Source organism: Lipophrys pholis (assembly GCF_963383615.2).
Source record: "Lipophrys pholis genome assembly, chromosome: 1".
Taxonomy (NCBI): Eukaryota; Metazoa; Chordata; class Actinopteri; order Blenniiformes; family Blenniidae; genus Lipophrys; species Lipophrys pholis.
This window is the reverse complement of record NC_137635.1, coordinates 23428699-23453913: the sequence shown is the minus strand read 5'-3', so window position 1 is coordinate 23453913 and position 25215 is coordinate 23428699. Positions and strand designations below refer to the sequence as shown.

Below are 25215 nucleotides of genomic sequence, written 5' to 3'. Positions count from 1 at the left end.
CCTGTCCAGGTGAGGTCTAGGTCAGGTTCAGGTGAGGTCTAGGTAAACCTGTCCAGGTAAGGTTCAGGTGAGGTCTAGGTAAACCTGTCCAGGTGAGGTCTAGGTCAGGTTCAGGTGAGGTCTAGGTAAACCTGTCCAGGTGAGGTCTAGGTCAGGTTCAGGTGAGGTCTAGGTAAACCTGTCCAGGTGAGGTTCAGGTGAGGTCTAGGTAAACCTGTCCAGGTGAGGTCTAGGTCAGGTTCAGGTGAGGTCTAGGTGAACCTGTCCAGGTGAGGTCTAGGTCAGGTTCAGGTGAGGTCTAGGTAAACCTGTCCAGGTGAGGTTCAGGTGAGGTCTGTAGTCTGTCCCAGGGCAGTCTGACAGGATGAGCATTACCTCTAAGGACCGCTGGTCATTAGTATTAATTGTGGAGGAGGTTGGTGATCTTCCAGGAGCTCCGTCGTCATAGCAACAAACACAGCACCTCTTCTCAAGTCTCCAAAACGGGACGGGTGGGACTCCTCCCACTGCCGCTGCGCTAGCCCCGCCCTCCGGGCGGAGCTTTGGCTGGAATAAAAAAACTATAAAAAAATCAACATTTCTTCTTCTTATCAAGGAGGTTTGTTCTTTCTGCTGCACATCTTTGGAAAAGCGGGGCGCTTCTATTACAATCTATTCGGTAGATATAAATTGCGTTTTCTGAAACGAACCCTGAAAATATATTTCAACTGTTTTGGTATTTTTCTAATAACTTATGAGAAGATATTTCTAACTTAACTTCTACTTGTATTGATCCACACTCCTCCTGTTGCTTTGAACGTTGATTGATTGGCTTCATTCTGAGCAAAAAACTGCTTTATACTATTAATCTTGTACTATTAGCCAAATAGCCTCGTACTGAATGTTAATATTTAACTCTTCTCTTTGTGAATTAGTTCAAACAATGTATGGAAAAGTTAGAATAAACCGACATGAAATCATAAAGGCTTTAGATTAACGTGCTTGATTTATTGCTTGTGTATAATGTGATACTTCTGTGCGTTCACTGCCCCCTTGCGGTTGTTTATAGTATTGTTGGACATTCAATTCTACTGTTTCTGTCAAAAAGACAAAACAAACCTGCTCCACTTCCGGTTGCCCGGTCCAACATGGCAGACGCGCTGACGCACTACGTCACTCCGCACGTGACGTATGTACGTGACGTCAACACGCTGCCGACGCGATTACTTTCCGGTAGTAAACATTCCAGGACCGGATCCGGACACCGGAGAGGGAGCGTGTGAGCGGGTGTCTGTGTGTCTGTTTGTGCAGTGGACTGCCCGGTCAGTTTCACCGCCTCATGGCCGGTTCGATCCCCGCCGTGGCCGACCTTCTGGCGGCGGCCCGCTTCCGGTTCGGTCAGGAGTTTGGAGGAGACGCCCCCCAGGTGGCAGTGTGCGCCCCGGGGAGAGTCAACCTGATCGGGGAGCACACCGACTACAACCAGGGCTTCGTGCTGCCGATGGTAAATAATCCCTAATCCACGGTAATCCTCTCACCTGGAATAATCCACTGACCTCACTTTAATAATCCACTGACCTCACCTGGAATAATCCACTGACCTCACCTGGAATTATCCACTGACCTCACCTGGAATAATCCACTGACACCCACAGCAGCCAGTGGTGATAGAGAGAGAGCAGTCAGTAATTATAGAGAGAGAGCAGGCAGTGACAATGGAGAGAGAGCAGCCAGTAATGATAGGGATACAGCAGCCAGTGATGATGGAGAGAGAGCAACCAGTGATAGAGAGAGAGCAGCCAGTAATGATAGAGAGAGCAGGCAGTGACAATAGAGAGAGAGCAGCCAGTGATAGAGAGTGAGAGCAGCCAGTGATGATGGAGAGAGAGCAACCAGTGATGGAGAGAGCAACCAGTGATGATAGAGAGAGCAGCCAGTGACGACAGAGAGAGATCAGCCAGTGATGATGGAGAGAGAGCAACCAGTGATGGAGAGAGCAGTCAGTGATAGAGAGAGAGCAGCCAGTAATGATATAGAGAGATCAGCCAGTGATGATGGAGAGAGATCAGCCAGTAATGATGGAGAGAGAGCAACCAGTGATGATAGAGAGAGAGCAGGCAGTGGCGATAGAGAGAGAGCAGCCAGTAATGATAGAGAGAGAGCAGGCAGTGGCGATAGAGAGAGAGCAGCCAGTGATGATGGAGAGAGAGCAACCAGTGATGGAGAGAGCAGTCAGTGATAGAGAGCAGCCAGTAATGATAGAGATAGCAGGCAGTGACGATAGAGAGAGAGCAGCCAGTGATAGAGAGTGAGAGCAGCCAGTGATGGAGAGAGAGCAACCAGGGATGGAGAGAGCAGCCAGTGATAATGTAGAGAGAGCAACCAGTGATGGAGAGAGCAGCCAGTGATAATGTAGAGAGAGCAACCAGTGATGGAGAGAGCAGCCAGTGATAGAGAGAGAGCAGGCAGTGACGATAGAGCGAGATCAGCCAGTAATGATAGGGAGAGAGCAGCCATTGATGATAGAGAGAGCAGCCAGTGGTAGAGAGAGAGCAGCCAGTGATGGAGAGGGCAGCCAGTGATGGAGAGAGAGCAGCCAGTGATGATGGAGGGAGAGGAACCAGTGATGGAGAGAGCAGCCAGGGATGATGGAGAGAGAGCAACCAGTGATGATGGAGAAAGTGCAGGTAGTGACGAGAGAGAGAGAGAGAGAGCTGCCAGTAATGATAGAGAGAGCAGCCAGTAACGATAGAGAGAGAGAGCAGCCAGTGATGATGGAGAGAGAACAACCAGTGATGGAGTGAGACCAGCCAGTGATGATAGAGAGAAGTCAGTGATAGAGAGAGCAGCCAGTGATAGAGAGAGCAGCTACTGATGGAGAGAGAGCAGCCAGTGACTGTTGAACCGTTGGACTGTTGGGCCGTTGGACCGTTGGACTGTTGGACTGTTGGACCGTTGGGCCGTTGGACTGTTGGACTGTTGGACCGTTGGACGGTTGGGCCGTTGGACCGTTGGACTGTTGGGCCGCTGGACTGTTGGGCCGCTGGACTGTTGGACTGTTGGACCGTTGGACCGTTGGACTGTTGGACCGTTGGACCGTTGGACTGTTGAACCGTTGGACCGTTGGACTGTTGGGCCGCTGGACCGTTGGACTGTTGGACCGTTGGACAGGGGACGCCGGCGGTTTCAGACCGTCGTGAGAAGGTTACTTTCACTGTACTGTGTAGTAGCAATAGCACTTCTTCCGTGCAGGCGTTGCCCCTGGTTACTGTGGTGGTGGGGAAGCAGGTGCCGGGTCTGGATGTTACCGTGGTAACAGCGACGGAGGATGCTGACGAACCTCGGAGGGTGGACTTCGTGCTGCCCCCCCTGGGGTCGCCACTGCCCCCTCTGGAGTCGCCGCGCTGGGCCAACTACGTGAAGGGTGTGATCCAACACTACAGAGGTAAACACAGGAACATCGTTACTGGAACATCGTTACTGCGTCGCTGGAACATCGTTACTCAGCTTATAGCTTAATTAATGTTCGCTCTCCTGTCCTTTTTGGTAAAAGTGGGTTCTCATGTCACAGGTTCTGTATTGTTACTCTTTTCATGAGCTTTAAATAATTTTAAACTGATTTGAACTGAAAGACTAATGAAGCTGTTGGGTGTATTGCCCATTCTGTTGCTAGGTTACCATGTTCTCCCGTCTCTTGGTCACTTTGTTGTTTGGCTGCAGTTGATTAAAATCCTAATATTCTACAATATTCAGTAGATACCATCTGAGGCCACTAGATGTCAGTGTGAAGTCAGAAACACCTTCATTACCGTATTATGGTATAATCTTTATGTTCCTCTTCATCACCTGGTGAATGTCACAGAGCAAGGTGATGTTCTGCTCCTGTTCCTCAGCTGGTCCTCCTGTTCTCATGGTCTCTGGTTCCTCAGCTGGTCCTCACGTTCTCATGTTCTCTGGTTCCTCAGCTTGTCCTCCTGTTCTCATGTTCTCTGGCTCCTCAGCTGGTCCTCGTGTTCTCATGGTCTCTGGTTCCTCAGCTTGTCCTTGTGTTCTCACGGTCTCCAGTTCCTCAGCTGGTCCTCATGTTCTCTGGTTCTCTGGCTCCTCAGCTGGTCCTCGTGTTCTCTGGTTCCTCAGCTGGTCTCATGTTCTCTGGTTACTCAGCTGGTCCTCTTGTTCTGGTTCCTCAGCTGGTCCTCATGTTCTCTGGTTCCTCAGCTGGTCATCATTTTCTGTAGTTCCCCAGCTGGTCCTCGTGTTCTCTGGTTCCTCAGCTGGTTCTCATGTTCTCTGGTTACTCAGCTGGTCCTCTTGTTCTGGTTCCTCAGCTGGTCCTCATGTTCTCTGGTTCCTCAGCTGGTCCTCATTTTCTCTAGTTCCCCAGCTGGTCCTCATGTTCTCTGGTTCTTCAGCTGATCCTCGTGTTCTCATGTTCTCCGGGTCCTCAGCTGGTTCTCATGTTCTCTGGTTCCTCAGCCGATCCTCATACTCTCTAGTTCCTCAGCTGGTTCTCATGTTCTCTGGTTCCTCAGTTAGTCCTCATGTTCTCTGGTTCCTCAGCTGGTTCTCATGTTTTCCGTTGGGCCTCAGGTCCGCCTGTCCGGGGCTTTAAGGCGGTGGTCGTCAGCAGTGTGCCCCTAGGTGGAGGTCTGTCCAGCTCCGCCTCTCTGGAGGTCGCCTTCTACACCTTCCTGCAGCAGCTCCACCCAGGTGAGATCCATTGTCTTCTTCATAAAACATCACTAAAACCTCCGTCAGTCATTCAGATCTCCTTCAGTATCACTCAAACCTCCATCAGTGTAACTGAAACTCCGTCAGCCATTCAAACCTCAGTCAGTATTACTGAAACCTCCGTCAGTATCACGCTAACCTCCGTCAGTCACTCAAACCTCCGTCAATATCATGCTAACCTCCGTCAGGATCACTCTAACATCCATCAGTATAACTGAAACCTCTGTCAGCCATTCAAACCTAAGTCAGTATCGCTCTAACTTCTGTAGTATCACTGAAACCTCCATCAGTATCACGCTAACCTCTGACAGTATCACTCAAACCTACGTCAGTCATTGATCCCAGGTGTCTCATTGATCTCAGGTCTCATTGATCCCAAGTGTCTCATTGATCCCAGGTGTCTCATTGATCCCAGGTCTCATTGATCCCAGGTGTCTCATTGATCTTAGGTCTCATTGATCTTAAGTGTCTCTCATGTCTCCTCTCAGATGACGGTGACCTGGTGTCCAAAGCGGTGGCGTGCCAGCAGGCGGAGCACAGTCACGCTGGCGTCCCGTGCGGCATCATGGATCAGTTTGTGTCGGTTCTGGGCCAGGCAGGCCACGCCCTACTCATTGACTGCAGGTACAAGTACGAGGACATAGGGGGACACATCCTTTAACCCTTTGACTGCCGGTTGGAGGACGAGACGCTGAATACTGGTTTCAGTCTGAATGTTTGTGTTTGACTGAACAAAGTGTTTCCTTACTGAACACTGTCTTGTTAGTGAAGCTGCAGAACGCTCAGTCCAGTTCTAACCTTCTGGATCTTAAGAGGAACCTGCAGCTCCAGGTTCTGGTGCTTTGTGATGAGATGAGTCCAGATCCTGGATCCGATCCCATGTTTGGTGGTTTTAACGGGTCTTGTTGGACCAGGTCACTGGAGTTCTCCACCGTCCCCCTGTTGGACCCGGCTCTGGTGGTCCTCGTCACCGATTCCAACGTCAAGCACCGTCTGACGGGCAGCGAGTATCCCAGCAGGCGGAAGCAGTGCCAAGAAGCCGCCTCCACCCTGGGGAGGGACAGTCTGAGGGAGGCCAGCATGGAGGATCTGCAGGGTGAGCACGACAGCCTCTGTCACCTCCACCACCTCTGTCACCTCATCACCCCCCACCACCTCTGTCACCTCATCACCCTCCATCACCTCTGTCACATCCACAACCTCTATCACCTCCACCACCTGTCACCTCCACAACCTCTATCACCTCCACCACCTGTCACCTCCATAACCTCTGTCACCTCCACCACCTAGTCACCTCCGCCACCTCTGTCACCTCATCACCCTCCATCACCTCTGTCACATCCACAACCTCTATCACCTCCACCACCTGTCACCTCCATAACCTCTGTCACCTCCACCACCTAGTCACCTCATCCCCCTCTGTCACCTCCACCACCTCTGTCACCTCATCAACCTCCACCAGCTCTGTCACCTTCCACCACCTCTGTCACCTCATCAACCTCCATCACTTCTGTCACCTTCCACCACCTCTGTCACCTCCACCACCTCTGTCACCTCATCAACCTCCATCACTTCTGTCACCTTCCACCACCTCTGTCACCTCCACCACCTCTGTCACCTCATCAACCTCCATCACCCTCTACCACCTAGTCACCTCCACCACCTCTGTCACCTCATCACCCTCCACCACCTCTGTCACCTTCCACCACCTCTGCCACCTCCACCACCTCTGTCACCTCATCACCCTCCACCATCTTCGTCACCTCATCAACCTCCATCACCTCTGTCACCCTCCACCACCTCTGTCACCTCATCAACCTCCATCACTTCTGTCACCTTCCACCACCTCTGTCACCTCCACCACCTCTGTCACCTCATCAACCTCCATCACTTCTGTCACCTTCCACCACCTCTGTCACTTCCACCACCTCTGTCACCTCATCAACCTCCACCACCTCAGTCACCTCATCACCCTCCACCATCTCTGTCACCTCATCAACCTCCACCACCTCTGTCACCTCATCACCCTCCACCATCTCTGTCACCTCATCAACCTCCATCACTTCTGTCACCCTCCACCATCTCTGTCACCTCATCACCCTCCACCATCTCTGTCACCTCATCAACCTCCACCACCTCTGTCACCTCATCACCCTCCACCATCTCTGTCACCTCATCAACCTCCATCACTTCTGTCACCCTCCACCATCTCTGTCACCTCATCAACCTCCATCACCTCTGTCACCCTCCACCACCTCTGTCACCTCATCAACCTCCATCACCTCTGTCACCCTCCACCACCTCTGTCACCTCATCAACCTCCATCACCTCTGTCACCCTCCACTACCTCTGTCACCTCATCAACCTCCATCACTTCTGTCACCTTCCACCACCTCTGTCACCTCCACCACCTCTGTCACCTCATCAACCTCCATCACTTCTGTCACCTTCCACCACCTCATCACCCTCCACAATCCAATCCAAGGTTCCAGTTCCACCTGGAACACGATGAAGACTCCAGATGTATTAGTTCAGTTCTGGATCCAACCTTCTGCAGTGAGGTTTGGACTCCAGACCAGGGCCCCCCGAGGGCCAAACCCAGAGCAGCCTGCCCTGGAGGGGCCGGAACCGTCCTGGGTTTTTTACACTACGTCAGTAAAAGTTGTTTTATTAGCAAATGTTAGCTCCTGTTTCCTTTATTACTATTATTATTGTTGTTATCATTGTTATTATACTAGTAGTACTCAAGGTGGTTGTAGTAATAATTTAAGATGGGACTTTAAAAACTTGTGTTGAGGGTCACATAAAAAAGTACTCTTGAAAAAACTAAGTGTAAAACCAACAATCTAATTATTCACACACACAGAGAGACGGAGACAGAGACAGAGAGACGGAGACAGAAATACAGGAGACATTTACAGTCTCTTACTTTTTAAATTCCATAATTGTTGTTTCAGTCCTGCTTTGGTTTCTCTTCCCAACTCATTAATTTATTGTGCTCTGTTGCATTTGAAGTATAAAAACTGCTTCATAAATGAAGTTATTAGTACTATTGTAGTATTTTGTGTTCTAATAAACCAGTCAGAAGCCAAATAAACAAAATGAATGAATTGACTGACCAATCAAGAGAGAGAAAGAGAGAGAAAAGTGATGGGATGAGGACATTCCTCTGATTTATGTTGCATCACAAAGTTTCTGTTTCTTTAAGCCAGAGATCGGAGGTGAAGAACACTCCTCCACTCAAACCTCCACTCACTCCTCCACTCAATCCTCCACTCTTCTACTCGCAGTACTATCAGACGGTTACTAATGTTTCCATCATTCCTCCACATTCCTGACATTCTTAATGTGACCTAATGCTTCTGAAGATGGTTCTGGAATGGGCCTGACATTCCTGGAACATCTTTTTGGCTCCAATGAATCTTCAAGAAGATCAAGAACCAGCTGTACTGTCCTGAGCAGTGATTCCAGTGTGACGTCATCCAGGTCAATCCAACATGGCGGCTCCCAGCTTGTAAGACAAACTTTACTGGGAGCAAGACGACAGGAAAACCAGCGTCCACCGCCTGGGAGCAAGACGACAGGACAACAAGCGCCCTCGTCCACCGCCTGGGAGGAAGACGACAGGACAACCAGCGCCCGCGTCCATCGCCTGGGAGCAATACGACAGGACAACAAGCGCCCGCGTCCATCGCCTGGGAGCAAGACGACAGGACAACCAGCGCCCACGTCCACCGCCTGGGAGCAAGACGACAGGACAACAAGCGCCCGCGTGCACCGCCTGGGAGCAAGACGACAGGACAACAAGCGCCCGCGTCCACCGCCTGGGAGCAAGACGACAGGACAACCAGCGCCCGCGTCCACCGCCTGGGAGCAAGACGACAGGACAACAAGCGCCCGCGTCCACCGCCTGGGAGGAAGACGACAGGACAACCAGCGCCCGCGTCCATCGCCTAGGAGCAATACGACAGGACAACAAGCGCCCGCGTCCACCGCCTGGGAGCAAGACGACAGGACAACAAGCGCCCGCGTCCACCGCCTGGGAGCAAGACGACAGGACAACAAGCGCCCGCGTCCACCGCCTGGGAGCAAGACGACAGGACAACAAGCGCCCACGTCCACCGCCTGGGAGCAAGACGACAGGACAACCAGCGCCCGCGTCCACCGCCTGGGAGCAAGACGACAGGACAACAAGCGCCCTCGTCCACCGCCTGGGAGAAAGACGACAGGACAACCAGCGCCCGCGTCCACCGCCTGGGAGGAAGACGACTCTGCGGGCTGGGGGGGTGCTTGCGTCTATGTTGGGGAGGCTGCGGCCTGGCCTGTGGAGTCCTGGGGGATGTGTGTGTGGGGGATTCGGCTCTGGGCCGGGGGTGGTCCCACTGGAATGGGGTGGGGGTGCTGGGCGTCGGGGCCCTGGTGTGGTGCCTTCCCCTTTCTGGTGGGGGTAAGCCGCTTTCGTGGTTCTGCTGCTTGGTAGCGGTAGGTGGGGGTGGGGGTAGCGGGGATGCGGCGGGCTTTGCCGCCGGGATTGGAGGGGCTCTCGCTACGGGTCCCCCTGCAACAGTTCCGACCACACCCAGTGGACAAACCACACACACACACACACACACACACATACACACACACACACACACACACACACACACACACACACACACACACACACACACACACACACACACACACACACACACACACACACACACACACACACACACACACACACACACACTTCCACTCCTCACTAAAGGTGCTTCTGGAGTTGCTTGTTCTCTGTCATCATTTAATCAAACTCTAAAAATCATGTTCCTCTTTTGTTATTGCTTCTTTGTTAATTCATGTTCCTGCTTCATGTTCCTGTCTAGATAGAGCTGCTCAGGCTGGTTAATCTAGGAAATCATGTTACTGTCTAGCTAGAGCTGCTCAGGCTGATTTAATCTAGAAAATCACGTTACTGTCTAGTTAGAGCTGCTCATGCTGGTTTAATCTGGGAAATCATGTCACTGTCTAGATAGAGCTGCTCAGGCTGGTTTAATCTAGGAAATCATGTCACTGTCTTGATAGAGCTGCTCAGGCTGGTTTATTCTAGGAAATCACGTTACTGTCTAGATAGAGCTGCTCAGGCTGGTTTAATCTAGGAAATCACGTTACTGTCTAGATAGAACTGCTCATGCTGGTTTAATCTAGGAAATCACGTTACTGTCTAGATAGAGCTGCTCAGGCTGGTTTAATCTAGGAAATTACGTAACTGTTTAGCTACAGCTGCTCCGGCTGGTTTAATCTACGAAATCACGTTACTGTCTAGATAGAGCTGCTCAGGCTGGTTTAGTCTAGGTAATCATGTTACTGTCTAGATAGAGCTGTTCAGGCTGGTTTAATCTAGAAAATCACGTTACTGCCTAGATAGAGCTGCTCAGGCTGGTTTAATCTAGGAAATCACATTACTGCCTAGATAGAGCTGCTCAGGCTGGTTTAATCTAGGAAATCACGTTACTGTCTAGCTAGAGCTGCTCAGGCTGGTTTATTCTAGGAAATCACGTTGCTGTCTAGATAGAACTGCTCAGGCTGGTTTAATCTAGGAAATCATGTTACTGTCTAGATAGAGCTGCTCAGGCTGGTTTAATCTAGGAAATCACGTTACTGTCTAGCTAGAGCTGCTCAGGCTGGTTTAATCTAGGAAATCACGTTACTGTCTAGATAGAGCTGCTCAGGCTGGTTTAATCTAGGAAATCATGTTACTGTCTAGATAGAGCTGCTCAGGCTGGTTTAATCTAATAACAGTTAGAAAGTATTTGGATCAGTGTGATAACTGCAAATAATATATGTAGCACAACAAGGATATTGTATGTTGTCCCCTCCCCCCTCCCCCCTCCCCCATAACTTCTCTTCTCTTCTCTCTCTCTCTGAGTGTTCCCCCCCGGTCGTGTACAGCAGCCATACCAACTTCTAATAAAGCAGCAGCAGGAGGAGACTCCAAGTCTCTTCCTGTTGACTCCAGAAGGTTCTAGATCACATCATATTGTTTGGTCAAGCCGCTGAACAGGACAAGGTGGGGGGGACAAAAGAACCACCTGTACTGGTGAAGTTAGTAACTGAGCATGTGGATTAGTAGTGATGTGTTCTACAGAGTGTCAGCATTCGCTCCCTGCCGCATCCTCCTCTCTGATCAACTCCATGGAGGTTCTCTGAATGCTGAGCGCTCTGGAGTGTGTCCACTGGTCAGTAGCTGCTGGGAGAAGACCTGGGGGGGTGGAGTCACATGTTTTTAAACTCAGTTGCTGACCTGACCTACCCGGCGCCTCCTCCAGACGCACCTGAGACGGTGACTCTCGTGTCCTCTGCTGCTCGGTGCGTCCTGGCAGCTGGACACGTCTCTCACAGAAAAATACACAACTGAATAGAACAAATTCTCCTGATTCAGCACATTCCTGAGCAACGTCTCAGCAGCCTGCTGCAGCGCACCGCTCTGGTCTGCTGCAGGTCAAGTATGGGTCGGTAATATAAACTAACCTGTTCAGTCCGGTCACAGATCAACTGAAGCTTTTTCACGCTGCAGCTCAGGTTGTTTCTTTCTTTAATCTTCACTTTACTTGGCGGGTCGTGAAATTGAAATCTGTGGACGTCTGAGCAGAGCAGCGTTGAAGTATTGACGTCAGACACACACAGACTCTGGCTCCGACTACGGTGTGGGATGAGGTCCAAACTAGTTAGAGCAGCACATTTTCCCTACACATCCCACTTTATTCCACCTTGATGTGGACAGGAGGCTCCTGGGCCGCCTATTGAGGACCCCTGCTCGGTTAGCATTTAGCATTGTGCCTGCAGCACTCTAGAGGTTAGCATTTCGTGTTGCTTCCTGGGGTTGCTGCAGGTTGAAGTTGCTTCCTGTGGTTGCTGCGTTGCTCTGGTGGAGTATCGTCAGATTATACATCACTACTTTCTGCGTCAGCCTGTAATTTTCTGCAACATTCAGATGCGACGTTCACCTGGTTTCTAACTTTATCGTGTTTCAGAAGCGAGAAGCCGGATGGACGACGAGACGTTCCGACGAGCTCACCACGTCATCCAGGAGATCCGCCGGACGCTGGACGCTGTGGAGGCGCTGAAGCGACGAGACTACCACCAGTTCGGCCGACTGATGGTGCAAAGCCACGAGTCTCTGAGGTGCGGGTGTAGCAGCAGGATGCAGTGGTTGGAGCAGCGGGATGCAGTGGGTGAAGCAGTGGGATGCAGTGGGTGAAGCAGCAGGGTGCAGTGGGTGGAGTAGCGGGTCACAGTAGGTGGAGCAGGGGGTCACAGTGGCTGAAGCAGTGGGTGGAGCAGGGGGTTAAGAAGTGTGTCACAGTGGGTGCCGCAGTGGGTCACATTGGGTGGAGCAGTGGGTCACAGTGGGTGGAGCAGTGGGTCACAGCGGTCAAGGTGAGCCGTTGCAGATCTTAGCAGGAGGAGCTTTGGGTCACAGCAGATCTCAGCAGGTCAGCTAGAGCAGCAGACTGTAGTGGGTGGAGCAGCGGGTGGAGCAGCGGGTGGGACAGGCGGTTGCAGCGGGTCACAGTAGGTGGAGCAGTGGGCTTTAGCAGGTGGAGCAGTGGATGGGGCAGGCGGTTGCAGCGGATCACAGCAGGTGGAGCAGCGAGTTGCAGCAGTCCAGGCGAGCCACTGCAGGATGTGTCTTGTGACGCCATGTTTCTCCGTCATGTTTCTCTGCCATGTTTCTCCATCATGTTTCTCCGCCATGTTTCTCCGTCAGGGATCTGTACCAAGTGAGCTGTAGCGAGCTGGACCAGCTAGTGTCTGCCGCCATGGAGGTTGAGGGAGTGTACGGGAGCCGCATGACGGGTGGAGGCTTCGGCGGCTGCACCGTCACTCTGCTGCAGGCCAGCGCCGTCCACAGGGCCATACTCCACCTTCAGGTTAGTCCTCCGTCACACACTCCATGCTCCTTCTTCGTCAGTCTTCCCCTTCATTGTGTTGATGGGGAGGATCTGGAGCTGCAGGAGTCCTCCTGCTCTTTGTGTTGCCAAGTGACGTTACAAGAGGACAGGCTAGCGCTCGGTAGCTAGTGTGCTAACTTCAAAGGCCGCCACTACATCCTGTGTCTTCTGGACTGAACAGTGGATCTGTCCACTGCACAGTCCACTGTACAGTCCAGTGGATCTGTCCATTGTACAGTCCACTGGATCTGTCCAAACCTGCTGTGAAAATGTTGTGTAAATGAAGAAACAACATACTTCAGTACAGTAAAACCTGTGATGTAGAGACGCCCTACAATCCAAGGGCAAGTGTCCCCTGAAGACATGTGTCCTCTCTTCAGAGGGACGGGTCTCGAGGACAAATTGTAGGACCAGTTGATATTGAACAAACTGAACACCAAATATATTCTGGTTATTTAAAAGCACATAACTGAATACAAGATGTACAGTATATAATATATATATATATATATATATATATATATATATATACACACACACAAGTATATACGATGTATACAAGATAATTATTAAATCAGATTTAATTTACTTCAGGGACCACATAAAGTCCAGTTTCATCCTGAGTGGACCAGACTGATAAAATATTACTATAATAACCTTTAAATTTACTCTCATGGTCACAGTGTGTGTAATTAGATTATCTATATTTTTACCAGATCAAACAGTTCGTACTGACAATGATTACAAACTCAACATGAAGTCAATTTTAATGAAACATTCTGGTGCAAAATGCAATGAAATGTCAAAATAAAACTAGTATAAATCCTCTATAAGCTCCTTGCTTGGTGGGACAGACTGGACCTCTTGGTGGGTTCTGGTCCTCGGGCCTCATGTCCTCTGCTGGAAAGGGAAAGTCAAACTTAAGGACTCGTGACGTCAAACTGGTCCTCCACCCTGTGCACTAGGCTCCGTCCCTCTGCAAGGATTTCTAGGATCGTTACTCACGTTACTGGCATGGAAGTGAACCCAGAGTGTAGTACTGAGGACATCATGTAGCACCGGCCTGAATATTCCAGTAATCTGCTCCAGTCCAGGTATTCTGGTCGTTTCAGTGTCGCTCAGCTTGACATTTACCAGGAGAACCTGTCTGTTGTCCTCGTCAGCAGGTTGTCCTCATTAAGGTGAGTTAACGGTGTGTTGGTGCACAGTGACATGTCCAGTACAGGGTGGAGCTCTTACCAGGTCCTCACAGGTTCTACTGTTTGTCCTGGACTGATTCCTTCAGGTTCCTTCTGCTGTGCAAGTTGTTCTGTCTGTAGCTGGAGCAGCTTCCTGCCGTCATACGGTGCCCTCTAGTGGTCCAGGTGGGACACTGCCACAGAGTTAGCACTTAAGCTCGCAGTTAAGCGAGCACGCGTGTCTTACATGCATGATTACTCCTAGTGTTGGGATCAGGCCTGGCCACGCACTGAAGTGACTCATTACCCCACCTAGTGGCCACGCACTGAAGGGACTCATCACCCCCACCTAGTGGCCACACACTGAAGGGACTCATTACCCCACCTAGTGGCCACGCACTGAAGTGACTCATTACCCCACCTAGTGGCCATGCACTGAAGTGACTCATTACCCCACCTAGTGGCCACGCACTGAAGGGACTCATTACCCCACCTAGTGATTAGAGGTGGTAGTGTTAGAGGCACTGTCTGCTCATCCCTGCTGGTGTAAGTAGAACCCCCCACAGGGCAGAGCACCGGCATCATCACATATCATTACTTTAGTCATGTTGTGTCATTTTATTTCTTTATTGATATTTAAAGCCAAACTTTACATTTTAATATTATACTGAGCGGCAGGTTTCAGGAGATCCTGGTGGGACAACTTTTCTGCGCTGCGTTGAAATGTGTGAGGGTCCCTCTGCTGTGGAGCTTTGTTCATTGCTTGCCTCGCTGCGAGCAGTGGAACAGGAGCTCCATTGTTCTCGTGGCAGAGCATCCGTCTAACAGTCCACTGTTTCTGTTTCATACAAGATCCTTTGCTTTCTGGAGGCTTCAGATCAGGATCCCCGCCGTGTCGCCCCGAGACAGCCCCAGTGTCTGAATGCTCCCCCCAGTGTCTGAACACCCCCCCACCACCACCCAACAGCCCCAGTACCTAACCCCCCCCCCACGAACAGCCCCAGTGACAGATCGAGGCTGCCACCCTCTCCGGACGCAGACTGAAGTGTCCAGTGATCAGCTGGTGAGTCACCGCTGACTTTCTCCTCTGATCTGACTGAGACCAACTCCGTCTACCAGGTCCAGGTTTGTTCTGGTCCTCCGGGTCCAGGTTTCTAGTAGTCCCTCGAGATGTGGTTCGTTCCTGAGGAAGACCGTTGCGGGAAATGAGCTGCAGCAGAAACCATTTTTCTATAATCCTGAGCTTTGGCATCCAACTGGGCAGAGTTCCTCACCGGTCGTGCGTCGTCTCACTGACCGGTCGTGTTCCGGTGGCTGCGTCGTCTCGCTGACCAGTCGTGTCCCGGTGGCTGTGTCGTCTCGCGGCTTCTCAACATGCCGAACCTCAACACTCCAGAGGACGGCAGCACCGGGCCGCCGGTCCGGGACCCGGTGTCCCTGAACGTCGGTGGACGGGTTTACACAACGACCCTAGACACGCTGACTCGGCACCGCGACTCGATGCTCGGCGCCATGTTCACTGGACACATCCCCGTGCTCAGGGACGAGCGCGACAACGTCTTCATCGACCGGGACGGGAAAGTCTTCCGCTACGTCCTGAATTACCTGCGCAGTGGCTTCCTGGATCTGCCCTATGGGTTCAAGGACCTGGCGCTGCTGAGGAGGGAAGCCGACTTCTTCCAGATCCGCCCGCTGATGGAAGAGACCGGACGCCTGACGGCAGCGGCGCCCATCAGCCTGACGGCCGCGCCTCTGGCCGCCATGGTTATTGTCAACTGTGACTCCAAGGTGTGTTGGTGTCACTCTGACAACGTCATGAAACTAAAGATTGGTTTTCAGCAGGAGCTCTTCTCTTTCTGTTGTAACTTTCAAACCGGAACCAGACGTAACCAGAACCACCGTGCTTCAGGAACAATGGAGACTGTAAGACCGTCAATCGAAGAGAAGGAACTGAAGGTAATCTGAGTAACTCCAGAGCAGAGAGTTGCAGCTACCAGGCATTGCCCGTTGCCCGTCAGGGGAAGCTGAGGAGTTGCTTGATCAGGAGGAATCACTAAGACAAGTCTGGTTCTGAACCAGAGCTGTTTCCTCCTCGTGGGCCGTCATGGTGGAGTTTGGTTCTCGCGCCATCCAGGTTCTGGGAAGAAAGTGCTTCAGGTTCCCGGTGTAGGTTTCGAGGTGAAGCGTTCCAGCGTCTGGTGGAGGCTGCTGGTGGAGGCTCCTTCACTATGTTTCACTCACAGTTGCAGCAGAATTAAGTCACTCATGTAGGGCCGGCATGGAGGTGTTTCCTACTGGTGCTTCAGAAGAACCTGGACCTTGTTGATGCTTCAGAAAAACATGGGCCTTCAGCAGAATGTGGAGCTTCCTGTCGGTGCTTCAGGAGAACGTGGAGCTTCCTGTCGGTGCTTCAGAAGAACGTGGAGCTTCCTGTCGGTGCTTCAGAAGAACGTAGAGCTTCCTGTCGGTGCTTCAGCAGAACGTGGAGCTTCCTGTCGGTGCTTCAGAAGAACGTGGAGCTTCCTGTCGGTGCTTCAGAAGAACGTAGAGCTTCCTGTCGGTGCTTCAGCAGAACGTGGAGCTTCCTGTCGGTGCTTCAGAAGAACGTGGAGCTTCCTGTCGGTGCTTCAGAAGAACGTAGAGCTTCCTGTCGGTGCTTCAGCAGAACGTGGAGCTTCCTGTCGGTGCTTCAGCAGAACGTGGAGCTTCCTGTCGGTGCTTCAGAAGAACGTGGAGCTTCCTGTCGATGCTTCAGCAGAACGTGGAGCTTCCTGTCGGTGCTTCAGAAGAACGTGGAGCTTCCTGTCGATGCTTCAGCAGAACGTGGAGCTTCCTTTGTGTACATTGTTCATGGTCAGCATGTTCTCCTCCTGTCTTCACAGGTGAACCTTCTCCACTTTAACTTGCGCCACGGGCCAGAAAACTATGAGCTTCGCACGTGCTCAGTCCGAGCGTTAACTGTGGAGGTTTTCTGTACCTGGAGAGCGTTCCTGTCTCGACTTTGCGAGCGGTTCTCCTACAGGACGTCCCAGGGCCTCGCCCGTCCTCACCAGTGCAACCAGAGACCGGACCAGCTGAAGCTGGAGTGGGTGCCGAGGCCAGACGGACTCCCGCAGGACCAGTACGACAAGCAGCGCTACCGCGGGCTGGCCGTGAACAACCCCGAGGCCACGCCTCCGGACGACAAGCCCAACCTGCCGCCGAGCGGCCGCCAGATCAACGACATGCAGAGCTTTGTGGAGGAGCTGCTGAAGTTGTCTTTGGCCGAAGGGTTTCGAGTGGATCTGGTCAGTCCAGACCCGGCAGAGATTCTTCACTGCGCTTCACTTCGACTTGTGAAGGGATGAAGTCTGAACGGGACTGAATGAATCTTCACTGATGCAAAATAACAGGGAACGTATGATGACCGTGTTCTCTTTGTCCTCTGAGGATCACTTTGTTCCTCACAGTCGCTCTTCAGTCTGAATACATACAGCAGCTGACACAACCAGGGACCAAGGCTGGACGAGGCAGAGGCAGGACAGACGGGGCAGACTGAATGGGGCAGGCTGGTCGGGGCAGGCTGGACGGGACAGGCTGGACGGGACAGGCTGGACGGGGCAGGCTGGACGGGGCAGGCTGGACGGGACAGGCTAGACATGGCAGGGCTCCTTCTGCCGCGGAGTCCAGCCAGCACCCATAAACAGCAGGCCGAGCACATCCCCAGGGCGGGCTGGGCACATCCATCGAGCTGGAGGAGGACTGGCAACCTGTCCTCACCTGTCCAGAAGTACCTGCCCGCACCTGCTCTCACCTGTCCAGATGTACCTGTCCTCACCTGCCCTCTCCTGTCCAGATGTACCTGCCCTCACCTGCCCTATCCTGTCCAGATGTACCTGCCCTCACCTGCTCTCACCTGTCCAGATGTACCTGCCCTCACCTGCTCTCACCTGTCCAGATGTACCTGCCCTCACCTGTCCAGATGTACCTGCCCTCTCCTGTCCAGGTGTACCTGCCCTCACCTGTCCTCACCTGTCCAGGTGTACCTGCCCTCTCCTGTCCAGGTGTACCTGCCCTCACCTGTCCTCACCTGTCCAGATGTACCTGCCCTCTCCTGTCCAGATGTACCTGTCCTCACCTGTCCAGATGTACCTGCCCTCACCTGCCCTCTCCTGTCCAGATGTACCTGTCCTCACCTGTCCAGATGTACCTGCCCTCACCTGGCCTCTCCTGTCTAGATGTACCTGCCCTCACCTGCTCTCACCTGCCCTCTCCTGTCCAGGTGTACCTGCCCTCACCTGTCCTCTCCTGTCCAGGCTCAGGCTGCAACAACGAATCGCTAAAATTCGATTATAAAAAGTGTTTGGCAACGAATTTCATAATCGATTCATTGTGTCGCGTGATTTATGCGGTACTCGCCATGTTGCAGAGCCGTTTACTCCACCTTCAGAGCTTCATCAACGCTGGCTGACTGAAATAAAGTTTAAAAGCAGAACCTCCACCTGCAGAGCCAGGTGAACGGAGCGAGGCGGAGGCGGTACAGTAGAACCTGTGAGGAGCAGATCTGGTAAGAGCTCCACCCTGTACTGGACACGTCACTGCACAGACACATATTTACCTGTTAACGCACCTTAATGAGGACAACCTGCTGACAAGGACAACAGACAGGTTCTCCTGGTAAATTTCAAGCTGAACGAAAAACGGCCAAAATACTTGTGCTGGACCAGATTATTGGAATATTCAGACGTTGTGGTGTCAGGAAGTTAGTTTGAGATCTGAATCCTCGCCGCGTCCCCGCAGCACAGAGCTGCGGTGAAGCTCCTCTACGTTAGTTTGACTTTCCCTTTCCAGCAGAGGACATGAGACCCGAGGACCAGAACCCACCAAGAGGTCCAGTCTGGTCCCACCAAGCAAGGAGCTTATAGAGGATTTATACTAGTTTTATTTTGACATTTCATTGTATTTTGCACCAGAATGTTTCACTAAAATTGACTTCATGTTGAGTTTGTAATCATTGTCAGTACGAACTGTTTGATCTGGTAAAAATATAGATAATCTAATTACACACACTGTGACCATGAGAGTAAATTTAAAGGTTATTATAGTAATATTTTATCAGTCTGGTCCACTCAGGATGAAACTGGACTTTATGTGGTCCCTGAAGTAAATTAAATCAGATTTAATAATTATTAAAACTCTTACATACATGTGCATGTGTGTGTATATATATATATATATATATTGATTCAGTTACGTGCTTTTAAATAACCATAACATATTTGGTGTTTGGTTCGTTCATTATCAACTGATCCTACAATTTGAGATGTTTTTTGTTTTCTTTTTCCGATTCATCGAAAAAATAATCGACCGATTAATTGATTATCAAAATAATCGTTACTTGCAGCCCTAGTCCAGGCGTATCTACCCTCACCTGTCCTCACCTGTCCTCACCTGTCCAGATGTACCTGCCCTCACATGTCCTCACCTGTCCCCACCTATCCTCACCTCTCATCACCTGTCCAGGTGTACCTGCCCTCACATGTCCTCACCTATCCTCATCTCTCCTCACCTGTCCTCACCTGTCCAGGTGTACCTGCCCTCACCTGTCCTAACTTGCCCTCACCTGCCCTCACCTCTCCAGGTGTACCCACCCTCACCTGTCCAGGTGTACCTGCCCTCACCTGGACAGATGTACCTGCCCTCACATGTCCTCACCTGTCCCCACCTATCCTCACCTGTCCTCACCTGTCCAGGTGTACCTGCCCTCACCTGTCCTAATTTGCCCTCATCTGCCCTCACCTGTCCTCATCTGCCCACACCTGTCCAGGTATACCTGCCCTCACCTGTCCTAACTTGCCCTCACCTGTCCTCATCTGCCCTCACCTGTCCAGGTGTACCTGCCCTCACCTGTCCTAACTTGCCATCACCTGCCCTCACCTGTCCTCATCTGCCCTGACCTGTCCAGGTGTACCTGCCTTCTGTCCAGGTGAATCTCCATGGCCCACAGGAAGCTGGGATGAGCTCCAGCACTGTGTAGATGGACAGACAACCTGATCGGTTTGATTGACCTTCGCTTGATATCTGTGTTTTATTAATTCTAAATTCTTTCTGCGATGACGAGTCGTCGCTTCAAACTGGAATGTCTCGGTTCTGTTCAAAGATTAAATTAACATAATTAACAAAGTTTACAGACGTTCCTGTGACTCATGTTCTTGACATTTTGAAGATGAAGCCTGATCTTTCTGAAGAGCATTAACAGGCTTTACAGCAGTAACAGTCTTCTAACCTGTCGACTGATGGAGTCACACTGGTAGACCGTTGTTGCTCTTCACCTCTTGGTGGAGCGTTTTCCTACACTTCCTGGTGGAGCGTCGTCCTTCACTTCCTGGTGGAGCGTCGTCCTTCACCTCCTGGTGGAGCGTCGTCCTTCACTTCCTGGTGGAGCATCGTCCTTCACCTCCTGGTGGAGCGTCATCCTTCACTTCCTGGTGGAGCATCGTCCTTCACTTCCTGGTGGAGCGTCGTCCTTCACTTCCTGGTGGAGCATCGTCCTTCACTTCCTGGTGGAGCGTCGTCCTTCACCTCCTGGTGGAGCATCGTCCTTCACTTCCTGGTGGAGCGTCGTCCTTCACCTCCTGGTGGAGCGTCGTCCTTCACCTCCTGGTGGAGCGTCGTCCTTCACCTCCTGGTGGAGCGTCGTCCTTCACTTCCTGGTGGAGCGTCGTCCTTCACTTCCTGGTGGAGCATCGTTCTTCACCTCCTGGTGGAGCGTCGCTCTTCACCTCCTGGTGGAGCGTCGCCCTTCACCTTCTCATCATGGAGGTCAGAGAAGAGTGATATTATGGGGGAGAGTGACATTATGGGAGTCAGAGAAGAGTGACATCATGGGGAGAGTGACATCATGGGGAGAATGACATCATGGAGGAGAGTGACATCATGGAGGAGAATGACATCATGGGGGAGAGTGACATCATGGGGGAGAATGACATCATGGAGGAGAATGACATGGGGGTCAGAGGCGAGTGACATCATGGGGGAGAGTGACATTATGGGAGTCAGAGAAGAGTGACATCATGGAGGAGAATGACATTATGGGAGTCAGAGAAGAGTGACATCATGGAGGAGAGTGACATTATGGGGGAGAATGACATTATGGAGGAGAATGACATGGAGGAGAATGACTTCATGGGGGTCAGAGGAGAGTGACATCATGGGGGTCAGAGGAGAATGACATCATGGAGGAGAATGACATCATGGGGAGAGTGACATCATGGAGGAGAATGACATGGGGGTCAGAGGCGAGTGACATCATGGGGGAGAGTGACATTATGGGAGTCAGAGAAGAGTGACATCATGGAGGAGAATGACATTATGGGAGTCAGAGAAGAGTGACATCATGGAGGAGAGTGACATTATGGGGGAGAATGACATTATGGAGGAGAATGACATCATGGAGGAGAATGACTTCATGGGGGTCAGAGGAGAGTGACATCATGGGGGTCAGAGGAGAATGACATCATGGAGGAGACTGACATCATGGAGGAGACTGACATCATGGAGGAGACTGACATCATCGGGGTCAGAGGAGAGTAACATGGGGGAGAGTGACATTATGGGAGACAGAGAAGAGTGACATCATGGAGGAGAATGACATCATGGAAGTCAGAGAAGAGTGACACCATGGAGGAGAATGACATTATGGGGGAGAATGACATCATGGGGGAGAGTGACATCATGGGGGACAGAGGAAAGTGACATCATGGGGGACAGAGGAAAGTGACATCATGGAGGAGAGTGACATCATGGAGGAGAGTGACATCATGGGGGTCAGAGGAGAGTGACATCATGGGGGAGAGTGACATCATGGGGGAGAGTGACATCATGGGGTAGGTCGTCTGTCTCCAGCAGCAGAACCTCCACAGTGCAGTTTTACACACGACTGTCACTGTGCTATTTGTATGCTGACTCGGCAGTGGGACTGTTTATTTTCACACCTTGTCACAGTTGATAATCAATCAGTTCTATTGATAATCGAGCTGCTGATTCAGCAGTAACGTCTCTCACTAAAGGAACATCTGGAACACTGCAGCTCGGCTTTTCTTGTCCCTGGAGGCCAGGTGGTCTGGTCTGGGCCCTGGAGGACTCAGTCATTTTATTGTGGAGGAAGTGCTGAGGGGGGAAGATGTGTGACGGCAGAAGAGGAAATCTCTCTCTCCAAACATAAACGCTTCCTTTCCTGTTCCTTCATCTCTGAACTTCCTTCCTCAGACTTTAAGCGTTTGGCTCTGCTTCTCTCACATCTTCATACCAGCTCATGTCTTATTTTCACCAATTCACCACCGCATGCTCAGGTTCATTCAGTGACGTCTTCTCTGGTTTGTGTGGCTGTTTGTTGTTGGAGGCAGGAAATAGTGAGTTAGACGGTGACTGGGTCAGTGTATCACTATGGAGTGATACTCTCTTGGCTGTGAGGCTTCAGATCCGTCGGGGGGAGTTCAGGAGCGAGTTCAGGTGCTAATTGAGGTACTAGTCAAGTCAAGTCAGCTTTATTTATACAGCACTTTAAAACAGTTGTGGCTGAGGCCAAAGTGCTTTACAATAAATGACAAAATAAAAAAGTACAGTAAAGCGTAAAAACAAGTGAAATACAATAAACAAACAATAGATTGGCAACAATAAAACCAGGGACAGAGTCTCAAACATGGTTAAAAGCCAAGGAATAAAAGTGGGTTTTAAGATTAGTTTTAAAAGTGGACAGTGAGGAGGATTGTCTGACGGGCAGTGGTAGCTCATTCCACAACAGAGGGGCTGCAACAGAAAAGGCCCTATCCCCTCTGAGCTTTCGTTTGGACCTCGGTACCTCCAGAAGAAGCTGATCAGCTGACCGGAGGCACCGAGCAGGGGTGTAGGGGTGGAGCAGCTCAGAGAGGTAGGGCGGGGCAAGACCATTCAGAGATTTAAAAACAAATAAAAGAATCTTAAAACGAATTCTGAAATGCACAGGCAGCCAGTGGAGAGACGCCAGAACAGGTGTTCTGTGCTCCCTCTTACCTGCTCCAGTTAGAAGGCGGGCTGCAGCGTTCTGGACTAACTGGAGACGAGCGAGGGACGACTGGCTGACTCCAACATAAAGTGCATTACAGTAATCCAGCCGGGATGTAATAAAAGCATGGATTACTGTTTCAAAGTGCTGCTGTGCCAGAATGGTCTTTACCTTTGCAAGCCTTCTGAGGTGGAAGAAGCTGGACTTTACCACTGCCCTAATCTGAGAGTCAAATTTAAAATCACTGTCCATTCTAAAACCTAGGTTCAAAACCACTGGCTTCACATGTGGAGCCAGGGGACCCAGGTCAAAAAGAGGGGGTTTGCAGGAGCCACTGGGCCCGAACACCATCACCTCAGTTTTGTTTTCATTAAAACTTAAAAAGTTTAAAGCCATCCAGGCTTTAATGTCCTCAAGGCAGGACAGGAGAGGGGACAGTGAGGGGGCATCTTTCTTATTAAGTGGGACATAAATCTGGCTGTCGTCTGCATAACAGTGAAAAGAGATGCCGTGTTTCCTGAGGACAGAACCCAGTGGGAGAAGGTACAGGGAAAAAAAGCAGGGGCCCTAGAATTGAGCCTTGTGGAACCCCATATGTGAGAGGAGCAGAGGAGGATTCAGAGCCAGCAAGGCTAACACACATGGTTCTGTCTGCCAGATAGGATTTAAACCAGGCCAGAGCAGTACCACGGATGCCCACCAGGTGCTGCAGCCGGGACATCAAGATGTTGTGGTCCACGGTGTCCACTATTACTAGTTCAGGTAATAGTTCAGGTGCTAGTTGAGGTACTAGTTCAGGTGCTAGTTCAGGAGTGAGTTCAGGAGTGAGTTCAGGTGCTAGTTCAGGTACTAGTTCAGGGACTAGTTCAGGTGCTAGTTGAGGTACTAGTTCAGGTACTAGTTCAGGAACTATTTCGGGTGCTAGTTGAGGTACTAGTCCACGTGCTAGTTGAGGTACTAGTTCAGGTGCTAGTTGAGGTACTAGTTAAGGTACTGTTTATGTGCTACTTGAGGTACTAATTCAGGTACTTGTTTAGGAGCTAGTTCAGGTACTAGTTCAGTAGCTAGTTCAGGTACTAATTTAGGTACTAGTTCAGGCGCTCGTTAAGGTTCTAGTTCAGGTACTACTTGAGGTACTAATTCAGGTACTTGTTCAGGAGCTATTTCGGGTGCTATTTGAGGTACTAGTTCATGTGCTAGTTGAGGTACTAGTTCAGGTGCTAGTTGAGGTACTAGTTCAGGAGCTAGTTCAGGTACTAATTTAGATACGAGTTCAGGCGCTCGTTAAGGTGCTAGTTTACGTGCTACTTGAGGTACTAATTCAGGTACTTGTTTAGGAGCTAGTTCAGGTACTAGTTCAGTAGCTAGTTCAGGTACTAGTTTAGGTACTACTTCAGGTGCTAGTTCAGGTACTAGTTCAGGTGCTAGTTCAGGTACCAATTTAGGTACGAGTTCAGGCACTCGTTAAGGTGCTAGTTCAGGTGCTAGTTCAGGTTCTAGTTCAGGTGCTAGTTCAGGTTCTAGTTCAGGTACTAGTTCAGCAGCTCCAAAGAAGCGGTTGTGTTTCCATTGTCAGGGAGCCCGTAGAGCCAGGTCATGGCGTCACTACAGAACGTGGTACGTTTCTGGTTCCACCAATGTAGCACCGGCAGGATCCAGGAACCAGGAGATGGACTGTAACAGTGGTTTGGTCCGGGTCGTTCCATCTAGTCCGACCTGAACCTCGGATGAAACCTCGCTACATTGGTGGAACCAGTGACGTATCACGTTCTGTAGTGACGCCATGACCTGGCTCTACGGGCTCCCTGACAATGGAAACACCACCGCTTCTTTGGAGTGCTCATTAAGAACTGAACTAGAACCTGAACTAGAACCTGGTTCTTTTGGTGGAAAAGCCCTAAATGTTGTGACTGGACCTTCAGGTGGTCATAATGTTGACGCTGGTCTTGAGTTGGTCATGATGTTGTGTCTGGACCGTCAGGTGGTCATAATGTTGTGGCTGGTGTCTCACGGTGTCTGTTTCTTCCAACAGGAGCGCTACAGTGGAACTCCGACCTTTTTCGTGACGACTGCATCAGAAGGAGCTCGAGCTCTGACCTTTGACCTCTGACCTCCAAACCAGCTGTCTGCTGTCATAATTCTTCATCACTGCTCCACCAACATCTGTCTGCATCTGTACCGTCTGGTGCCAAACAGCCTCAATGTTTTAAATCAATATGGGATGTATTTCTTCTCATTGATTCCTCTGGTTGATTGTTTTATTGTGAAGGACGTTTTCACTAAATACAACTTGACAGTCGACTGTACTTCCACCATTGTTTGTGTGATGATTTAGAAAAATATGATCTCACATTTGTCCAAAAGAGTC

At 50.9% G+C, this 25215-nt stretch overlaps 2 protein-coding genes across 4 annotated transcripts; both read left to right on the top strand.

Annotated features, from left to right (window-relative positions):
- The first annotated feature begins 1168 nt into the window (after window positions 1–1168).
- galk1 (galactokinase 1) lies at window positions 1169–25215 on the top strand. Of its 3 annotated transcripts, none has more exons than XR_013935233.1 (9): window positions 1205–1483; window positions 3232–3424; window positions 4570–4689; window positions 5199–5334; window positions 5625–5806; window positions 11727–11877; window positions 12464–12626; window positions 19696–20626; window positions 24880–25152. XR_013935233.1 is itself a non-coding variant. In XM_080460264.1 (8 exons), exons 1-8 carry the CDS (start codon window positions 1319–1321, stop codon window positions 24955–24957), a joined length of 1188 nt encoding a protein of 395 aa, XP_080316390.1. In that variant the 5' UTR covers window positions 1169–1318; the 3' UTR covers window positions 24958–25215. The 3 variants fall into 3 exon arrangements, 1 of the variants encoding a protein (XP_080316390.1); XR_013935232.1 differs by having other exon boundaries at window positions 1224–1483; window positions 19770–20626; window positions 24880–25158; XM_080460264.1 differs by lacking the exon at window positions 19696–20626 and having other exon boundaries at window positions 1169–1483; window positions 24880–25215.
- Window positions 15200–17172, top strand: LOC308109846 (BTB/POZ domain-containing protein KCTD21-like; the record flags this gene model as incomplete). The annotated part of the gene is made up of 2 exons (XM_080463653.1): window positions 15200–15613; window positions 16708–17172. 2 exons carry the CDS (start codon window positions 15200–15202, stop codon window positions 17170–17172), a joined length of 879 nt encoding a protein of 292 aa, XP_080319779.1.